The 21755-nt window shown below is 40.2% G+C and overlaps 1 protein-coding gene across 2 annotated transcripts in view; it reads left to right on the top strand.

Moving 5' to 3' along the window:
• The first annotated feature begins 244 nt into the window (after window positions 1–244).
• The window catches only part of ATP11A (ATPase phospholipid transporting 11A), a 118793-nt gene continuing 97282 nt past the window's right edge, over window positions 245–21755 (top strand). For both annotated transcript variants that reach the window (XM_066313802.1, XM_066313803.1), the window contains exon 1: window positions 245–684. In XM_066313802.1, the coding sequence (XP_066169899.1) occupies window positions 646–684 (39 nt within the window). In that variant the 5' untranslated portion in view covers window positions 245–645. The remainder of the gene's footprint in view (window positions 685–21755) is intronic.

The following is a 21755-nucleotide window of genomic DNA, read 5'->3' as shown; positions in this document are numbered from 1 at the left end:
CCCAGTGTCCCAGCCCATTCCCGGGCACGGGCGGGTTTCCCGCCTCCCCCCGCCGGGAGCCGGTACCGGCCGCTCCGGGAGCCGCGCGCGCGGGACGGGGCGCGGGCACGGCCTCCGGCGCGCGCGTGCCCGCCCCGCGTGACGTGCGCGCCGCCGGGGCCGCCCGGCCAGATCAGAGCGGCGCGCGCCGGGCGGGGGCCGGGCCGGTACCGGGCGGGCCCGCGCGCGCGCCGATCCCGGGGAAGGGCGGGGGGAGCGGCGGGGGCGGCCCCGGCCCCGCCCGCCGGATAAAGCCCTGGGCGGCGTGCGCGGCGGGCAGAGCGCAGCGGGCGGGGGGCGGGAAAGATTTCCTGGTGGAGCAGTCCCCTCCGACCGCCCTCGGCGGGACTGTAGTGGCGGCGGCGCTGGTAGTGGCGGTAGCGGTAGCGGCGACGGAGGGCATGTGGGGCCGCGGGGCGCCGCGCCGCAGCGGCGGCGGCGAGCACATGGCATAGCCGGGGGACGGAGGCGAGCGCCGGGCCGGCGTCACAGCGGGTCCGGCGGGGCGAGCGCGGCTCTCTGCATGTGGCAAGTGAGGAGGCGAGCCAGGGAGCCCGGCGGCACCGGCGAGCACCCGGCGGCGCGGTCCTGAGCCGCCCGCCCGCCATGGATTGCAGCCTCCTGCGGACCCTCGTGAGCCGATACGTGAGTACCGCCGGTGCCGATCGCCCCCGGGCGCGGGGGGCAGCCGCCGCCGTGGCCCCGGGCTCGCAGGAAGGGCTCGGGCGGGAGTTGCGCGGTCCCGTGACCGGCTGGGCGGCCGCGGAGCCTCGGGGCCGCCGCACGTGATGCCCGGTGCGAGCGGGATGCGGCGGCCGCGCCGGGTGTCGTGCGCTCCCCGCGGCCCGCCCGCCCCACGGGACTGTCCTTCGCTGAACCGCAGCGGCTTGACCTGAGTTCAGAGCACTGTAGTTTACACTGTACCGCCACACGTCGTTAGCAGAGCAAATAGAACCTCTAGCTCTCCAGCTTATTTTCTTTTAATATTTTCGGGTTTTTTCCCCCTTTCTGTTCGCTATGTTGTTTCAGTCGAGGGACTTTTTGGTCGAATTGTCCAGTTTAAGTATACTGTCGGAACGGTCCCAAGTTTTGGTAGGTGTGCGTAGTAAGATTCAAACACGCCAGGCTGGAGAGTGCCACGGGGAGAGAGGGCTCATGTGGCTCGTTGGTCAGCGTGTAAAACCCACCCGCATCGCCCCAGAGAGCAACCCGGCAGCGCATTAGAACGGGGTGCAAGTGTAGGCTGGGGTGCGTCGGTGAGTGTAGCTCCAGTTGCATGGAACCCCTAATACATGCTCAGGATAATGGCTTAAAGAGATTAGCAGAATGCCTGTAAGTGTGGGGTCGTTCATTGGCACCGCAAATACTAGGAAATGGCAAATTTCTGCTTTTGGGTATAGAAGTAATTTTTAAAAGATAGGGCAAGATAATAGGAATTTTCCAATACAAATAGCTTCTTTCTATGTAGAAAGTACTTTTGCCTTGGTCAGAGCACTCAAGTTTTCTCACTTACTGTAAATACACTTGGGTTTGTGTGTGCCAAGAGCTGTGTCCACCTAATACAGGCTGAAGTCTGTCTTTTTGAAGTATAAACAAAGAAAGGTAGGAGAGATGAAATTTTATACTCTTTCCTTCTGGTTTATAATAAGATACATGTGGGATGAGGTGAGAGTGGAGAGGTGAGTATTGAAAGCAGCTATGGATCTTTAGAAAGCGATTCTAAGAAAAGGAAGAGAATACTCCAAATAATGTGTGGCAACAATAATAATGGTCTCTATGGGTATGGAGACCAGGTGAGTTGTGCTGAGGTCTGTTTGGAAAGAGGTAGGATCACTTTGGGTGTAGAGTTCTGTCAGTGCTGATCTAACTGTTAGATTTAGTTTAAGATTTCTGTCTTTGTGTGTGCTCACATCTGAAGCCTGTGCAAATGGTGTGTTCGTTTTGCACAGAGCAAGCACGCTGTTGAATCTCTTCTGTATAACATCGTTGCTAACCTCTTCCGAAGCAGGCTTAAGCATCAAAGATGAAGGAGGTGGGCTTCAGAGCAGCTGCAGTAAAGATACATGAGAAGACAGTATGTTGAAAGTAAGGGGATTGAGCTCTTGTGTTGTGAACTGTCGCCATCCTCCCGCTTTGCTGATGAGACCAACGCAGGAGTCTCAAAGATAAACAAAACATTATTGTGCCCCGTGTGAAGAAGGCTACCTATTGCCTAGGTCACACAACCTTCTGTACTGTCTGTATGCCAATAGGCTATGCCTAGGTTATTGCCTAGGATGGTCGGTGCTGCCTTGTATATTTTCACCTGTTGCTTCTTGTTATTTTGCTTTCACTCAGTGTCTTAACTTTGAAACCTTTCTTCCACAGAAAGGTAATTTTAAGGAAAAGGGTCTGTAAGTAAATTTGTGTTCATTTCAGTAAGACTGTTGAGGTCTGGCAACCTTATGTCTGTGTTGTGTGCTTTTTCTTGTCTTCTTTTTTGTGTCTGCTTGGTTCAAGTACTTTTATACATATACAGCAATGAAAATGAAAAGTATTTGTTTGACCACTGGGCCTGAAACTGACTGCTCTGCATGAGTAGCAGATGTACAAGTCAGGGGTGTTACTCCAGAGTTGTTAACCAAAGCTCTGTATGCCCCAGCCAGGCACACAGAGGTAGGTATGCTTGTCACTTTCCAAGCTACTTTTAATAAGGGAGACAAGGCAACAACTCTTCTGTGGGAGTGCTGGAGTGGATAGTTACATCTTGTGTTTATTCCAAAGTCAGCTCAAACTTGGGTTTAGTTAAAGTCAATACAATAACTTTTTTTATGATCAGGGTCCTAGAACTATGAATTTTTGTTCAGCAAGGAACAAAATCTCCTGGACTTGTTCAGCTGCAGGTGCTTCCTAGAGGAGCTGGTCACTGGATTATGCTGAGAACCTTGGCTGATGCATCTGGAGATGCTGGGTTAGCTGGGAGCTCTTACGGTACAATCTCAGGAAAACAAATGGTTGTGATGTGGTGTGCTAATGGAGAGTTCTAATAGGATGGTTTCTAACAGTTCTGTGTCATTCCTTTTCTTTTTCAGTCCTGTTTGTTGTAGGACATAAAGGCATAAGTTAAATACTAAGGGGTTTGCTGTGGTTGAGAAAGTTCCTGCCATTCCTCTTTACTGTACAGTTTCTGTCCTGAAGCAGCGCAAAATCAGAGCATGTATTTCCAAGGTCCTGGGGAGGAATGGCAGTGACTGGGTGATGTCAGCTTCCTGGTTAGCATTTTCTAATATTTACTGTTTTATTAGTGATGTAGGTTGAATAAAATACATGTTCAGCATGGTAGGCATACAGTACTTCATATCTCTTCACCAAGAGACGATGTCTTCTCTTAGGATAGCAGGAATTGTCTTAGTCTTACTAAATTTTTAAATTGACATTATTTTGTTTTGGCTCTTTAGATCATCTTGCAAATCTTGGGTTTTTTTTCACTTCACCTCTTGCTCATGTAACGATTACTTCAGCCATACTCGATTTACAGGACTCATGCCAAAAAGTAACTTTTTTACAGAAGTGTTTGTTTCACTGCAGTACAGCTGACATGAAGTTCAGTTTTCCGAACCCTGTGATCTTTTAAGCTGATAAACAGCACTGTAATTTTCTGATTTGTGTCTACTGAGGTTAATCTGTATATTTTACTGCTTTAGGATGTGTATGAGCTATATTAGAGGCATCTTTAAGTAACAAAATAGAAACACCTTGATATACAGCTTTGCTTCTGCATGGAATCATAGGAACTGAATAGGTTTTCTACATTAAGACAAATAAGATAAATTTTGACACCAAAATTATTACTATTTTCCAATAGGCTGTGTGTGAGTAGTATGAGCATTACTTGATGCGACTATGTTTTTTGTCACATACTCTATAAAAATGTAACCTTTTTATAGATGTTGCTTTTGCATCAGACAAAATGCTTCTCTGTCTTCTCATTGGATTCCCCAGAGGATATGTGCTACCCCAGGGAGGGCAGCTGCACAGCCAGAAAATGCAGAATTAGCATGAGGTATCCTGTAAGTGTCATGCAGAACCTGCTTAGTAACAAGAGAAACTTGTTAGCTTAATATTAGGCAGTGCACTATTTAGGGGAAAAATCAAGATATGATGGCAATTAGAGCTGCCTCCATACAAGATTAGCTTCTGTTTTGTAGTTAAATTATTTGGGGCACCGTGGATATCATTAGGTCATCTGCTCTGCCTGTCTTAATGAAGCTGCTTTAGTTTCCTTTGATCACTTTTTTTTGCTGGTGATAGAACTTCTGAAGTCTATCCTCATCACAGTCAAAGTTGGTTAATAATATTTAAGCAGGTTTTGGTGGCATCTTTCAGAAATGAACACATTCCTTACATGGGCATATGTCTTTTGTAGCTGTTTATGGCTGAATGAATGGATTTGGATATTCCTGAATATTATTGATTTGAATGTATTTGGGCAATCTGGGAAGATGTTGCTCTTCAGCATATGTTTTTTTGGACAGTAAATAATTGCTGAACATTTTGCAGCCTGTGGTGACAGTCTGCTCTATATTTGTAAGACAGCTGGCCATGGTCACTAAAAGCTCCTGCCCAGGTTGATGGCTTTAGGTGACAGTGAATGCTACCATTATGCTACCAGTCTGTATTACTGAAGAGTTTTGCCTGTATTATGTAGTATATTTAGAGATCTTGCTAGTTTACCGCTTCTCCTCTTTCAGGTTCTTTTGTTGCTTTAGGATTACAAGTCTGGATCGTAAATGTTTGTTACCTGTATAAGTATTTCTAAATGCAGGTAGTAGCAGGTAAGATGTGTTTCCAGAAGGAAGAGTGGTTTACTACAGCTTGGGTCTCTGGGGAGCTGCTGGCCTATTAGTTGTGCAGGTATTTCTGAAGAATCTCTTTTTTGGGTGGCTGGAATTAATTGAGTTTACAAATGGATGCTCTATTTTTCGTTTTTGTAGAAGTGGGTCAACTTTAATTGTAGTTTGAGAAGACATTTGACTAGCCTAGCCAGGAAGTTATGGTAGGGATTTTTAGCAAGTTCTTAACTAACTTTCATGACAACCTGTGACTTTTCATCATTGACTTAGATTATTTTGTTGCTTTTGGTTTGCGTTATAATTCTAAAACTGTTTTCTAATTAGATTTCCTAAGTATTTTACTTGTGTCTGTAGTCTTAGTAAACATAGATCAATATTGAACTTGAGTTCATTTATTTATTTATCTAACTTAGATGCAGTAGAGGTTGAAAACTGCTTTGGCCTCAAAGTTGGTGAACTTGTAACAAGCCTTGGTGCTTTATAGTAATTTGTCTTATAGGACAGTCCATTTGTCCAGTGTTTCAGATGCCCTATTGTTTTTAATCTAAATTTAGTGAATTCATTTGAAGGTGTTTGGTTCTGGCTTTTGCTTCTGAATTTATTCAGCCTCCTTTGCACTCTTGCAGATGGGTGTTAAACTGGTACTGTCTATGTTTCTCAGTCAAGATTGCTGTATAACAGTTTTCTTCCTAGTCAAGTAAGTTGAAAGCATCATGTTTTGTTTTTAAGTTCAGAGGTATAATATGACAATCTGAAGCTGTTTTAAGCTGTATGTAAACACATCTCTATGACTGACTTTGTCTGCTAGCCGTGTTTTATGTACAAAAGATGCTCTTTGTAGGATCTGTATATGTATTCATGGGTCAAACATTAGTAACTTGCAGCTTTTAAGGATTTGTGTCTATTGCTGGTATGTAATCCATTTTATCTCTTGTGCAAGTCTCTGTCACAATGTTTTTTGAAGCTTGAGATGCTTCCCGTCTCTTAGCTCTGCTTTGCTGCAGGTACCAGTTCTTCCTGCTGTGGAAGGTTCAACAGAGGGCATCAGACCGCATGAGTAACTTTCGAATTCCTGTTTTCCCATGCACCATTGCTTTGTTGTTTGCCTAATTGCTTTTATCTCTTCTTTTTTGAGGGTAGCTGTCTATGTGGAGTGTTTCCTGCTGACTTTCTAGCAAGTTATTTTAAAAAGGTGAAGTTTCAAAGCTTTACTTAGAAATTAATTCTCTTGAATGTGGCTGACAGAATTTGTCGCCCCTGCAAATTTAGCTCTTCATACTGGTAATGAGTCTTGTGTTTATTCTGGTTTGTAATGTACTCTAAAGATATTTCAGTACTATCTGATGCCCAAAAAGGCCCTAGACACTCTCCCTTTCCCCATCAATTATTTACTGTTGAAGGGCAATAAACGTGGAGAACAGCATGAGCTCTTTTTCCCCTCCCCCCACTCCACCAATTCACTAATTTACACAAGAAAAACATAATTTCCTTTTTCTGTTGAGAATAAACAAATGAAAATAGGATATTGTGTATGTAAAACAGTTAACTTACAGGAAGTCAGTGTACATATTACATGCTGGTTGCTATTGACTACAAAATATTACTCATCTGCACTCATCAGATGTTCTATGATAGTAGAAAACATTGCTTTTGGGGCATCTAAACTGTTAGAACTGTTTCAGTGACTTAAAATAGATCAAGAAGTTTTGATCTTTTTTTAGCATCAAAAATCCTGAGATGAGAACTGTATAGTTGCTTTTGTCTCTTGATAACATGTTGTTTGAGTAAAAAAAAACTTCAGTATTGTTCCGCTTTTGTGCATTTTCTCAAGCACCACTGAGTAGCAGTTCTGCAAGCCTTTTAAAAATTATTCCTGGGAATGGAAAGTACCACATAGCACTTTTATAGCTTAACATTTCTGATCACCATTTCTCATTGATTTTTTTCATTCTGTCATACAGTAGAATTTGAAATAAGAAAGGTGACAAGATGGAATGGGATTTTCTAATGAGTCTGCTTTTTAAACCCCCAGCACTTAGAAAACAGTGACTGGGCTGACAAAATGCATTCCACAAATACCATGGCGGGCTACTGTTGGTGGTGTTCAGATGGGCATAATAAAACATCTAACTAGGTTTAGGTGTGACTAGAAACCCATTGTGGTTTCTGAGGTGCTCCGATGGGATTTACTGTGGGATGCCTGCTGCATGTCATGTGCAGGTGTGTCAGGGAGCAGAAACAAGAGAAAACTGTGTCACAGAGAAGACTGAGCAGATGTTTTAGAACCTGTTATGCAACTGGATTCAACTTTACTGGGTTTTTTTGTTTGTTCTTGTTGTTTGAGCAGAATAGCCTGCCTCTCCTCCTAGAAGTCTTTTGGACAGATGATATTTTTTTCCAGAATTAATTCTGTTTATTCTAGTGGCTTACCACTACACAAGATAATGTATTATGTTTATTTGTATAATTGTTGAGGGACATTTCAGCTGAAGTTCATCTTGAGCTGTGAAGCAAAATGACACTGGAATGCTATTATCTTCTCTGCTATAATTACCATGGCAACTGCTGCAGGTAGACAAGGCAAACCAGGGTTTCTTATTCTATATCTTACGTACACAAGCTGTTTTTCTTCCCACTAGTAATGACTCTCTGAAGCCTGTGGCACAGACTCTTGAATCGTCATTAGAAGTGTTTTGTTTGTTTGTTTGTTTGTTTTCCAATTAAACTTTGATTTTGATTTTGGAAGTATTGAGTATTTGTGATACTATATTAAAAAATGCACTCTTTTTAGGGAGAAACTGGCATCCCAGCTTGGATTGTTCTAGGAGACTGAGGAGGTGAGCCAGTCATTCTGGAGTTTGGTTGGAAGATCGCAGAAGAGCACAGGCTGATAAATCACCTAGATATCTTTTGTTAACTTCTATTATTGAGACAGGGATGAGACTATTGTCCACCTTTTCCATAGCAAGAAGTTATAAGGCTATTTTAATGTTTCCAGGGAACAAAATTACTGTTTCACAGGAAGAAGACTGAGTGTGAACACAAGCCTGTAATGACTCTGTTTTGGGGTCAGTTTTTTCCTTGTTACCTAAGTGTTCTGTGTTGCTTCTCCTGATACCACCTATTTTCCTCTTTATTCCTCCATCTGCATTCATGTGCAGATGGGTGCACATATGCTTCCATAAATTGTGTGCTATTCATTTAGCAATGTCAAAAATCATGTTAAGATTTACCAGGGATACAGATATATATTGGTATTTATAAAAAGGATCTTCATACAAGCTCTTTCCTGGTTGCTGAGGCATACTGGCAAAGTGTGTTTTGGTATGCATCTTATTTTGCTACTGCCATGGAAGTTTAAGAACTTGGAGACTTCATAGAGACATTTTTCCATTTATTTTGTTCTTCTCTGTAGACTAATTTCCCTTTTTGAAATAGGAGAATCTGTTTCCTTCATTAATCATTAAGCTCATCAAGATACGGGCCAGGGTGAGGGGGGAATAGTGTTTCTTTTTCCTGGTGACACGCGCTAATCTCTTTGCTTCAGTCAAAAGAGGATTTCATCTAACCTATTTTGAATAGAGGATTAAGGACAATTAGGCTCTTCCTCTGCTTCACCATTAAGATGGGATGTTGTGAAATCCTCTGAAAAGAACATCTGCTGATGTGCCATTAAAGTTTTGCAAAATTGATGTTAATAATCAAAATAGTTGTATGCAGAAGAAACCGCTTGTGTATGAAGTACTTGTCTGCAGATAATTGTATGGATGGACTGGGGAGAGGGAAGGAATACTGAACTGTTTGCCCAGTGTTTCTGTCTCTAATGCTTTGAACTTACACTGTGGAGTAGACATGCAGATGAACTGAAATAGATTTTTTATCTGAATTGCATTAGTAACTTGCAGTTCATACTTGGCATTTTACATAGTTCTTCACTTCTTTTTGAAGTCCTATTAATGAGTTGTTTGCACAAATTATTGTAATGAAGTACAAACACTGTCCATTAGATGTGCTTGTATAACTGTTTTATGCTATTGTAAATAGCATTTCTTGTGATGAGTCTGAATCAGCAGTGGCATTTGATGGCTAACATGATACTTCTATATTTGTCAAGAGGTCATTAGAAAATAAAACGGGAAAATGCTACTGTTGTTGGAACATATATGATGTATATACGACAGTATAAGGATTCAAGTGAAGGAAAAATGGCTGTATATATTTGAGAAGTTTGGCTTACAGTTTTATACTGTCAGTGATAGAACTGGTTGCCTTCCATGAAGCATGGATAGTATCCTGTGGAGCTGCAAAGAAGGTGGTTGAGTGACATTTGCCTCTGAGAATTTGCACTTGCAGTCTTAGTTCATTACTAGCAGTTGCAGGTAGATTACTGAAACTCATGGTTTCTTTAGCTTTATTTCCTGCAGAACACTAGAGAGTTGAATCTACCCTTATTTTTGGGATGGTAATATGTCTGAAGAAGGGTTGTTGAGAAAAAGTTGGTTTATTTACTTGGTCTTATTCTTGAGGTGACTGTGAGTTGAATAAACTGTAATTTCCCAGGCTGGCATTGTCCATGGCTCATGAATGAGTGGAGTGTTTGGCTCTGGGATCCCAAAGCTCACTTCAAAGAGAATTCGATTCCGTTAAAATATATCTGGTGTCTTTGGCTTGCAGCTGTAGTCATAGAGGGCATGCCTGTCACTGGATGAATTTTGGGAATGTGCAGGAAACGTTGTTGGGGAATTTGACATCTACTTATCTAGTGATTACTTTTTCAGAGGAGGAAGGCATTATTTACAATTTACCTGCATGAAAGTTCTTAACTAGACTGTCATTTAATCTTACTATAAAATGAGCCTTTGTAGAAATACACTCTATTATGTGAAATACAATAGGTATGAAGGAGGTTACTGTAAATGTAGGCTTAAAACATTTTAAAACAGTTTATTGACTGAGTCATGGCTAAAAAAGTAAACTTTTGTGCTGATATTTGCAGAAGTGTAATGTAAGTAAGTTCAGGCTACACGTTTTGCTTTGGTTGAAAAGACTCCTTACACTCTAAGCAGATTTTGATAGATTAATGTTAGTCCTTTAGTTTAATACTCAGCATTTTGTCATTTTGTCTGTAAACATGGAATACACTGACATGCTGTTGTTACTGTTGTATTGTTGTTTGTGTGTGTTACAGAACAGCTATAAACTTCTATTAAATTGTGTGGTTCCTTTTTTTTTTTTTTTTTTTTTTTTTTTTCCCCCCCAGTGGAATTACACTAACAGTAACCATGATGTTTAGAGTTACCTTAATCTTTCATATTCTAACCTCCTCACCATCAGTTTGAACTTTGGAAAGTTTAACTCTGATAAATCACACTTTTTGCTCACCAGGCTAAGAAAAGATAATAAAATTCAAAGATTTCTCAGGTAAGCTTAAGTATTAAAAACATTATCAAGTTAATTTAGTGTTTAAAATCCAGTTTATAGATTTTAAAATGTCTTACCCTGTTTCTTTTTAAAGGCTATTCAGTATCTTTATCCTTTTTAACCAGAAATTTTTATCAGATTTTCAGTTCCTGACTACCTTAAACAGATTTCAGGGTTCTAAACAAATCCCCTTTATTTTTGACTTTAAGCTCTTGTATATTGTTGGTACAACAGATGCATCATTGAATATATGGTTGGTTGTTAATATCATAGTGGGGAGGATGGGGGCAGTTGGGCTAAAGCTGGGCTTAAAAACTTGTTTAATGACAATTATCAAGCACAACTACACAATTCTTTCTCCTTCTAAGATTAAAACAAATAAAAACAAAAAAAGCACAAAACTAACCCACAGGGTTACTGTAACTTCACTTACATGTTAATCTCCTGAACAATGTTAACTGACTGTTTGCTATTTTATAGCTGTCAAGTGACCAGATGGCCTAATTTGGTAGGAGATCCCTGTGTATTGGCACTAAGAGGGAAGAAATGAAGAGAGAAATGGAAAAAAAGCTCTCTGCTTAGCCCAGAACAGCATGATTGCTTTAAGCTGATCCATGAATATGAATATGTTGACTTCTTGATGCTGTAAGCTTTTCTCTGACATAAGGAGGTTATGTTTCCATTCTCGTTGGCTGTAATGACACAGAAGCGAAAGGAAAGCCTCACATGCTTTTGTGAAGCAGTGCACAGTGAATGCAGGCAGGTATAAAGACATGTTTATAAAGGGCAGTCTGGATTGTGGTTTTGCATCTCTTGCCTCTTTGAGCCCAGGAGGTCTCAAATTTAAAAGGCTTACCTTTTTTTCTTAAAGGAAGGTTCTTAAGCCTCTGACTTAGTTCCTAAGAAGTGAAGAGTTTACCTTGAGCATTTTTACTGTGTTACTGATATTTGCTGTAAATTGTTGAAAGATCTTTTATGGCAGCATATATATAAAACAAGTTTAAAAAAAAAAGTCTTGAGGCTAGATTTCTGCTGGGCATATAGAATTAAAATACCAGTATTACTTTGCTATTCTCCTTGCAAACTCTAAGGTATTTTAAGATGAAAATAATAATGTTTTTCTGCACGCATTTGCTTTAAGTGTTAAAAATGTTGACAAAAACCAAACAAAGTTTACTGGAGTTGTGGTAATAGTTGAGTCATTGAGAGAACTGCAAATACTTGCAGACTTTTACAGCTAGTAAGACAGTGGTGTTGGCTTTTCTTGCTTTCTTCCTCTGCCCACAGTCAGACCACTTAATTCTGCTTATAATGACTATTTCTTGCTGCAGAATAGCAGCTGCTTGGTTATGTGGCTTGTTGCTGATCTTTGACAGGATATGATAAAGGGAAAAAGTGCTATTGCACTGTCAAATTCATAGTTACATCTTGGAGATGTGGAATGGAAAAGGAGGAATGTGGTCTTTCCAGCCCTGTGGACTCCAGCACAGGGAACTTCCCACCTGGCACTGGCTGTTAGGTCAGCACAGGAGTGAAAAAGCATGTTTGTGGGGCTGCTGGCTGCAGGCAGCTGCATTTTGTCACTTCTTCCTTAAACTGATAAAAGGTGTGATCTGGACTTCATTCGGTTTCCTGCAGTATGTGGAAAAGACCAAAGCACAACTATTAAGCGAGCTGCGACAGTGGTGGGTAGCTCCTGGAGTTGTGCAAGAGCTGTCAGAAGGGACTCTGGCTGCACAGACAGGTTTGTGCTTTCTTTCCCTCTAGGGATGTGCTGTTGGCTCGTTCATGGAGACATCTGTTTCAGTTTGCTGAGTGACAAAGCACTGGGCAGTGGCGATGTGTGGGTGCATTCCTGGAGAGGCAGCTCTGTTCCTCTGGGTGTGTAGCTGAAATGGGTGAAGCAGTAGCAGGTTTTGCTATGAGGAGAGGAGTGCTGCCAAGTGCCAGAGTTCTAGGTAGTGACTCTAGCTGGAATGAAGTGACATCCCAGAGTGCTGACTGATGAGTCAGGGGCTGATTTGGCAAGATGCTGACATCCATGGAACACTGCCTTGTTTTGTGAGTAGCAGCTGGCATCAGAAAAGAAGTAATTGGGAGAGGGGTGGGAGTTAACAGTTTGTGTAAATGTCAAGAAGCTTGGGGATTTATAGAATGAGAAGTATGTGGGGGACAGCATACTGGAGGGAATGTTACTTAAATATAAACCAACTGGAAAATAACTCCACCTTTTTCTCCCCAGACTCACTCTCTGATATGCATGCTCTTGCAGCCACTTGTGTCATATGACTTGACCTTCCTTAAGTTCTAAGTGCAGTCAAAACAATGATGTGTGGGGGAAATGGAACAGCACTTAAATGCCTAATGTTTCCTCCTGTGTTTATGAGACCATGTTTTATAGAAATAAGGATGCCGGTGCAGGAATGCTCAAGTTTGTGAACGTCTATAGCACAGGCAGCTGTGGGAGACTAGTATCTTTGGTTTAATGTGAAGACTAGTGTCAAATGCCTAAAAATCAAGGTTTCCTTTGCATGAAGACAAGGTATACACAATCTATTTTACTAATAATATTTGGAATTAATTAATTCTGAATAATTACTTAGATCAGCAATTCTAAAACAAGCAACAAAAAAATATTTGTTAATATTAGGCTAGTCTAAAAAAGCTTCATGCTTTTTACCTATTCCAATAAAAAGTGATCTGGATAAATCCCTTCTAACCTGCATTGCTCTAATTCTAAAATAAGAACTAGGGACTTCTGCTTAATTTAAAGGAGAAAATACTCTTACCTCTTTTGCAGCCATCTTGGTTTTAATCTCTGAGCCTGTGGTAGTAAAGTTGAAAACAGGCTCTGTGGATAAAGCTGCGTAACACCCTTAAGTGATAACCCAGAGGCTCCACAGCACTAATTAGACTGTGTGGTGTGTTTGTTCATTTGTGCTTTGAGATCACTACAACAGAGGTTCACAACAACTTCCCTGTGTATACCTGCTCAGTGAGAACTACTGTAGGCGGAACTGAGGCTTTCATAGCTGTGCACCTGACCAGACTAAATTATTTCTCCTAGTTCCTATTCTTCTATTAAAGAATAATTACTGTGGTTAGGCTATACATTGTTATTATCATCATTCTCTACTCTCTTAAACTCATATTACAAAACCTTTTTCCTTCAAAAATGGATTTTTCTCAAAGTAGTGAGCAAATTGTTAAGCTGTCTGATTCATGTGCCTTAATCCAGATGTTCATAATATCTAAGGAATTCCTAGCCTGAAAAAGGATGGTAATGAGTAGCTAGATGGAGAGGGAGCTGTGGGTGGGAAACTCTTTGAGAGTTACATGCCTATAACTTACTTTGAAACCTGCTGTTGTGTAAGTGTGACCTGAGAGGCTGGAAAAGAAAAGCTACTAGACTTTAATTAGTAACAAATAGTGTGAAAATGTTTGTGGCCCTGAGACCTAAGCTGGCCTGTCTCAGCTTTCAGGACAAGATCGTTGTCACCATGGAGCACTCATGGGTGCATGTGCTCTGAGGAGTTACTCTGGAACTCCATCTAGGTGCTGAAACGAGGTGCTGTTTAGTTTGGAGAGTGGGGAATGGTAAAAAGAAGATAGAAAATAGCATCAGCTCAAGACAGTGTTGCAGAGTTACTTATGCAATGCCATTAATATAGAAAAAATGCTGGATCATGGCAATGGGCATGTAAATAAGCTGTTCTTGAAAGACTTCTTACTGGGTTAAGAGATGACAAGTTTTGGAAAGGATCTCAGGCCTTAAGTTGAGGAAAAAGTGGTGAAGAGTATTTGACTGTTCAAAAGGAAAGGAAAATATGAAAGTAAAACCCCCTTGATCTCAGTGTAGTTGACATGTTCTCTTAAAATAATTTGGGTTAATGCAATGGGTTTCTATGTCTGTTTTAAAATATCAAAGAGAAGAATGGTAAAAGAATATCCCATAGGAGAATGGGAGTCCTTGGCTGAAAGAGAAACTTGAGTACTTGATATCATGTGCTTGAAGTCATGTGTTGTAATGTGTCCTTCTGTGGTTTCTGAGCTGGTGGCTGAGGGAGAGCAGGCTATAAATACTTCTCTCTTCTCCACTTTTGTGGTCAGTTGAAGCTTGATCAAACTCTTATTTAGAACTTGACCACTAAGTTGGCAAATTAAGCCAGATTTCCTGCTTCTGATTTGAGTTTATTCTTTAAAAAAAACAAAACAAAAGACAGAGTGAATCTACCTGCTCCTGCTAAGTGTTTTAAATTGGGATGTTTAGATTGGGATGGATGCACTCTTAAGAGGCATATTCTAAGAGGATCTAAAAGTCTGGTAGACTGTTCCAGGAGAAAGATTGTTCTTCCTCTCTTTGGAGTAGACTTTTGAAGAATTAATGATACTCCTTTGGAAAGGCTGAGCCCAGTACAATCCATTTACATAAAATAATCTTTGCTAAAAATGTTCATTTTTATTAACAATGTGTTTAAACATCTGGTTTTATTTTGCACTGTTCATGGATGTTTCCATTAGCCTTTAAAATACTGGAGACATTCCTGAAAAGGTTTAATTCTGAGCCTAAGGTCAGAATAGATACCAGAAAGTGTACAACCCTTGCTCTGGAGGGCATCTAACAGCCTCGCTTGGCTTGCTAAAGCTCTGTTTGTCCAGCTTTTGCTTCCTCTGCAGATGGTTCAGGATGTTCTGGTTTTCCATGCACTGTGTCAGAATAATGAATTAATCTTTAAGTCCAGATGCATGCTATTCCAGTGCCTCAATTTCCCTTTAGTGCTGCCTCAGGTAATCTTACTGTGGTTCCTATTTCTTCCATAAAATCTTTCTTAAAGGTCTTTTTCTGCTCAGATTTCCCAGTTCATTACTCCACAGTTATTGTCCTCCTTGAGCCCAGATTGTGCCAGGAGGGTGTCTCTGCGGTTCTTTGCCTTCCTTGTCTATCTCCTTGTATTCATCCCTGTTGGAAGTTACAGGAAACAACACAGTGAACTCCAAATGAGTTCTCATGGCCTAACAGAAACATTGCCTCCCTCCTTCCCACAGTCTGCCCTGGGACATCTGATCCCCAGCTGACCAGATCAGCTGTTGCTGTGTGTGGTGGAGCCTTATGCAGGAAGAATAAACTGAGTCTTGCTTTCTTTGAAGATCCCACTGCTTTGGGTGTTTGGAAAACTACAGCCAACAAAGCCTGCTTTTGTTATCTCCCTCAAACTGAGCTGAAGCGTGTGACTGAAAGGATTATGCCACACTAGGTTACTAAATATATTTTTGCATGACATTCTTACACTAAAAGGAAAAACACAATGATAGCTATCTCCAGTAGTGACAGGAGTACCTTCCCTTAGTGGACATCACTGCCAGAACTTTATTTTAGTACCTTTGAAGTCATTAGTACAGAAAACAGTGCTGCAGCTGTCTTGGCAGGCTGTACTAGGAAGAAGTGCAGTTCCTAATTTAGTGTGTATCTGATTGATGCATTTGAAAGTGGCAATTCAGCCTGGCAGCAGAAGAGGATTGAAAGCTGGTGCGGAGCACAGTAGGGTTTAGCTTATGGTGGCTCAGGGCTACTGCATTCTGTGCAGAAGGGAAATGGTAGTGTGTTCGCCATGTGCCCTCAGAGAAATGGATTGCAGGATGGTCAGTGTTGCAGCCTGGCTTCTAGTTGCTAGAAGGAGTTGGAAAATAAAGATACCTTTTGAAATAGGTGCTTTGCTGCCTTTGAGGCTTTGGAACTTTGACTGACTTACTCTCTGTGAAGCAAGTTTTGTACCTGGGAGAACCACCTCAAAATGTTCCCAACCAGCATGTCCAGGTCTGGTTTAGATTTTGCATTATCTAAATAATGATCTGATTCTTAGGCTTGGAAGCTTTTGTGAGGGCACTGGTTGCTATTGGATCACTTCAAATAAAATTTAAAATCTGGAAGCTTTTTCTTACAGGCGCATTGTTTGCAGGAGCCGTGATACATAAAGCTGTCTTGTAGCAGTTTTATAGAGACAGCAAGAGCCTGAGGGAAGCATGTTCCTTTGGCTTCTTACTAGAGGTTCAGAGGGAAAAATGGTTGCATTGCAGTGTGTGCTGAGGCCTGCCAAACCCCAAGAATTGTGGTTATTGCTGCAGTGCAAGCTGTATCTCTTGACTGCAGTAAATCTGGAAGTTGCAGTGGGATTGCTGTCTAGTCACTGTTCTGTGTGCCTGTTGCCTTAACACATGGCTATGTGACTACAACCAGGACAACTGGAAAAAGCTTGGTGAAAAATCAGGTTTAGTATAAGCTGAAACTTGCCTTGGATGACGGGGATGGGCTGTTGAGGAAAGTGTGTTATATTAAAAGGCTCCTTCATTCTTCATCTTACAGATTTTTGTAGATGTAACATATCTAGTTAGTTTTGTTAGGTTTGCCATTCTGAAGATAGAAATATTGCAGGCAGAGGCGGATCGATACACTTTGATTGCGTGCACGGAGTTGGTAAACACTTGTGACCTTTCTAGGTTTGTAACATACACCAATGGAAAACTTAGAAAAGCATTGGCTGTCTTTTTTGCTTCACTAAAAATGTTTTCTTAATTTTTTTCCAGGTAGTGACAAATGCCCATTTTATGGAAAACTCTTTAATGCATGTTGACCTTAAAGGGAAGGGTTAAACTGTCTCATGAGGCTGCTTTTTGTCCTGGAAAGAATCACCAGTGAAAGTTAGGCTGTCAGCTTTGTTTGCATTTCCCAGCTATTGTGCACTTGCCAGCAATGTTTTAAATGTTGCCTCTGTATTTTTTTAATGCATAATATTTGTATGCAGTGGTTTTTGTGAGGATGCCAGAACAGCCATATAGTAAATATTTAATAAGAATAGTAAAGATTTCTTGTTCTCAACGGGCTAAGTTCTAATCTAAAGGAAGTGAATCTGCAATTTTAAATTATTTATGAAATGCTGCACATAAGGAGATACGGTTTTTTTGCTTTATTATATGTAGATGGCAGGAGTAAAGGTCTCACTTTAGTTAAGCCATAAATGATGTGGGTGGGTTTTAAGCATGATAAACCCCTAAGTAATCCTACTTTTATGGCTGTGAGGGATATATCCTCATCCAAGATGGTAGCTGTAGTACAGTTTGGATGATGGAAATTCTCCTGTCTGTCTGTACTTCAGCTGATTCAATTTTTGGAGACCTTGCTTTGTAACCCTGTGTCTGAGAAGCATGAACTATTTGCTTGAAAGTCTTAATGGAACTGTCACTTGTGCTAAAAACTTATTTTTTAAGATAGCAGACATGTCCATCAGCTCTCATGGGAACATGAATTTCCCTTGTGCTTTATTAGTACTAGAAGAGAAATGATTATTGGTATACCCATAACTTCAGTGTAAGCAGAAAGAAAGTGAAGCAGGTGTGGTTGATGCTTTGAGCATCTAACAAAATGTACAAGAAGTATTCTTTTCCTCTTTTTTCAAATGCAGAAGGGGCAAGGGAAGAAGTGAACAGATGTAGTGAGATGTTGAAGGTAAAGGAGACTAAAGTTGTTACAGAAGAAAAAAATAAAAGAAACTAGCATGGGTATCCATCTAGAGACATAAAGCTTCAAGTGCAAGTCCTTGGGTGTTTAGACACCCTGTGTCTGTCCCTTCTGCCCTCCCTCACCATTGTTGTTTGATTTCTAAAAAATGGAGAGTGTTAAAACAGAGGAGAAATGTGAACATTTCTGAAGATTCTGAAGTAGGGGCTCGCTGCCCAGTATTTGAGGAGTTACCTTTCTGGAAAGAGTGGGCTTGCTTTCAGCATTACCATTTTCACAGGTGTTTGGTTTATTGTGAGCGTTTGGATGTTGGGTTTTTTGTTTGGTTTCCCTGTGGACCAGAGCTCTTTTCAGGGATAATAAATATTTATTTCAAAATGGAGTCTGTGCTAATGATGGCAGCCATGTACTGAGATGGCCTTTAACCAGTTCACTGTAGACCTTTAAATGTAATGTTGCTCTGGTAAGAGGCTCCTGTAGTATTTAGAGCATTAAAAAAAAAAAGAATGAGCAAGATTTCCTGGTAAACAATTAAGGGCTGTACATGAGAGGAATATAATACTACTTTAAAGTGAGAAGCTCAAACATGCTTTTTAACGTACCCCAACTTTACAGTTTACTTTTGATGTTGGAATTTTCTTTTACTTCCTAGTGTTAATTTTCTCTTTTGCTTATTATGCTCCAAACAAGAAACTGAGTTGTCTTTTGTAAGATTGAGTGCATCTGGAGTAAAACCATGTTGTTATATTTAAAAATACAGGCGTATATAATGCAATTTTTAATATAAATTATCAAAACTCACTTCTTTGCAAACGAGGAAAGAGATTTAAAGTAGAACCCATGGAAGTTAAGCTCCATTTAAAAAAAAATCAAGTTCTGCTTTTATATTGCATCTCAGTGGGTTTGCAGTTCTCTGTTCCTCTGTTTTGTGTTAAAATAGACCCATTCTGAAGCCCTTAGTTTGTGCATATATCTGGCTGGCTGTTTTCCACTTCTGTAGAAGGTGAGCTTTCAAAATAGTAGTTAAGGCACAAATGTTATATTTGTATTCAAATAATGACACCTCTGAAAATGCTGATAATTACTCTGTTTTATGAGTCTGTTATTTTTTGGTTTGGGCAAAATAGAGTAAATCTTTGCTATTGAGAGATTTAGTTAAAATTTTAGCGTATAAGGTGGTCTTTATAAGTAGACATGAATATTATCAAATACGTTATTGCAACATTACAAAGGCTTTAACAATGGGGGTTTTTAAAATCACTAGGTTTGGCTTAAATCTACTGTAGTTTGCTTAAAAATGTCTTGATGTCTTTGAGGGTTTGAAATACAGCCTGCAAGTTAACTTTCTGCAGTTGCTGTGCACGCATTAATGAAAGACATGGTAGCAGATGTGTGCACATTAATATTAGTGGACCTGGAGAGAGTTACTGGACTTCTTGTGTTCTGAAACATTCTGTGAGTTAGACTTGACAATTTATTTTATGCTGTTTCCTTTTGGGGCAATAAAGATGTAATTGTATACTGTGAGTTCATAGATGTGTGTATACAAACACACACATATAAAACTTCTTGTGGAAACAAATTGCATGTTGTAGATACCAAGGATATAGGTGTTCAGAGGAGAAAATGAGATGTGAGAGCTGTTGGTTGTTTAAAGTCTCCATAGTCCTCTTCTAAGTACCCCTTTCCATTTCCCTTATTTGAATGCACCAGTTTTGCTTCTGAAATAATTTCTGTTTCCCAAATGATAAAATGTTTGTTTGTGTTTTGCATGCATTTTTTTAAAGTTGCTTCCCATGTCTAATGCAGAAAAATCAAATGGCTTTAACAAAAGAAACAGCCAATGTCTGACTCATGTCTGGTTGAATCCACATTTGGGTTTTTCTGCTTCTGTATCTGAACTTCTGAGGAACCTGTTTCTTTCCTGGGTTTCATGCTCAGCAGTCTTTTATAGGCAAATGTTTGCAGTCCTGTGCTGTCCTTTCTTGTCTGAATTTTGAGACTTATTCCTGGCTGTTAGCATACTATATTACTTTGGTCGTTTTGTAGGAAGGTTTGTTATTTTCTCTAGTTTGGAGGAAAAGCCTGGCTGTTATGTAGGAGCCTTTCTGTTCAGGACTGCCTGAAAGCGTGCTTATCACCTGGTAAACTAACAGCAGAAATTAGCTGACTTAATTGCTTGTGATTCTTCAAAGTGCCAAAATGGGTTTGCTCGTAGAAAATGAACTCTTGAAGCACTCATGAGATTGAGCCAAACATAAATCCCACTAGTTTTGCTCTACTTATATGCAGAATAACTTCAGAATATACTCTTCTTTCAGTGGAACCTTTGGGGGTTTTTTGTTGGGTGTTTGCTGGGTTTTTTTGTTTGATTATTTGTGATTTTTGTTAGTTTGAGTTTTTATGGGCTGTCTGTATTTGTGTAAGGCGATGGTAAGAACTGAAATAAAGTACTATTCTTGCTAGACTTCCCCTCTTCTTATTTCAAGGAGTTAAAGTAACTAGCATAGATATTTTCCTGATTAAAATAGCATCCTAGAGAAAGTGTAATAAAGTAGATTGTTCCAAAATGGTTAATAATCAGCAAGCCATGCTTTCAAGCTATAAACAGTACTGTCCATTTAGAAAATGCTTTTCTCGTATGTCTTGGTATTCTTGAATATTTTTGCTTGACTAATTGCAAGTGCATGCAGGCTTGTGTTGTCCCTGAGATCTCTGCATACTTTGTGTTCTAATGTGGGTCATGCATTTACGAGTTCTCATATAATAAAAACAATTGTCATGGAAAATTAGTAGGTAGGTGAACACTTTTACACTTGGGTATGGAAGGGAAGCAGGGAGGGAGAAAAAGCTTTAAAACGGTGCAAAAGAATTGTTTGTCAGAGCATGTAGTGTCATGGACTTGAACTTCAATTTCATACTTCAGCTATTTAAAATGTTGGAAGAATTAAATATCTGGCACGGTTAATCAGCTTACATGTGCATTTAAAAATTAGACCTGAGAGAATGCTTACACCCAGTTCCATAGGTTGTTTGTTAGGACCCTTACTGAGAGGTGCTGTTCCTGCATGAAGAGAAATCTTTCTGAAACCGAGGAGTCTGGAGGGTATTTTAGGGTGTCAGGAAGTGTGAGAAACTAGGAGTAAGGATTGTTTTTCTGATTGTTTCTGCAGAAGTCCCTGAAGGCTCCTGTTGCAGCACAGTTAGTTTGAAGGATGCCTCCCTGATATAAAGTGTTTTTTGTTCTCTTGATTAGCAATATTGCCATTTACCACAGTGCTAACATTAGACTACTACTACTACAGCGATATATGATGAAAGCCCAGTTAGTAGAAGCAACTGCTCAGATAGTAATGACTGCTTCCTACAGTGCCATATTTATAACATTGATGACCTAGAGTAATGTGACTCTTGGACTGATATTGCTGCAGTAGAGATGGATAGAAATGAGGAAGGAAGAAAGTGTTGCCTGCATAAAGAAAATTTTCTAAAATTGATACAAGGTTTCCACTCCTTTGTATTTTCCGAATCTGGTAGCATTGTGAGCTACCATGTCATTTAATAAGAGGTATAGAGTTGCTAAAGTATGGTTAAGTAAATTATTTGAGCTTAGAATAGAACTTTGGTAATTTTCTTGGCAGTTACTGCCCTTTATTCCACTTAGGGAAAAAAACAAACAAAACAAAACAACAAAAAAACCCCACATGTTTTAATCTTAGAGGATAAATCCCTCACAATGTATTGTGATGGTACATGTAGATGTTACTCTACTTCTGTTTATTTGAAAATAGAAAATCATCCCTTTTTACTGTTAAGGTTTCAGGATGTGTCTCTGATGTAGTGTCTGCTTCTTGTGTGTGTGTGTTTGAAGCTTTTATATTGTGGTGCATCCTATATGCTGCTGTTATGCATTGTGGAAAGTAACTTCACTCTCTCCATTACTGATACAG

The sequence above is a fragment of the Sylvia atricapilla genome, chromosome 2 (genome assembly GCF_009819655.1).
Source record: "Sylvia atricapilla isolate bSylAtr1 chromosome 2, bSylAtr1.pri, whole genome shotgun sequence".
Lineage (NCBI taxonomy): Eukaryota > Metazoa > Chordata > Aves > Passeriformes > Sylviidae > Sylvia > Sylvia atricapilla.
Note: the sequence above shows the minus strand (reverse complement) of the source record. Positions and strands in the feature narration are given on the sequence as shown.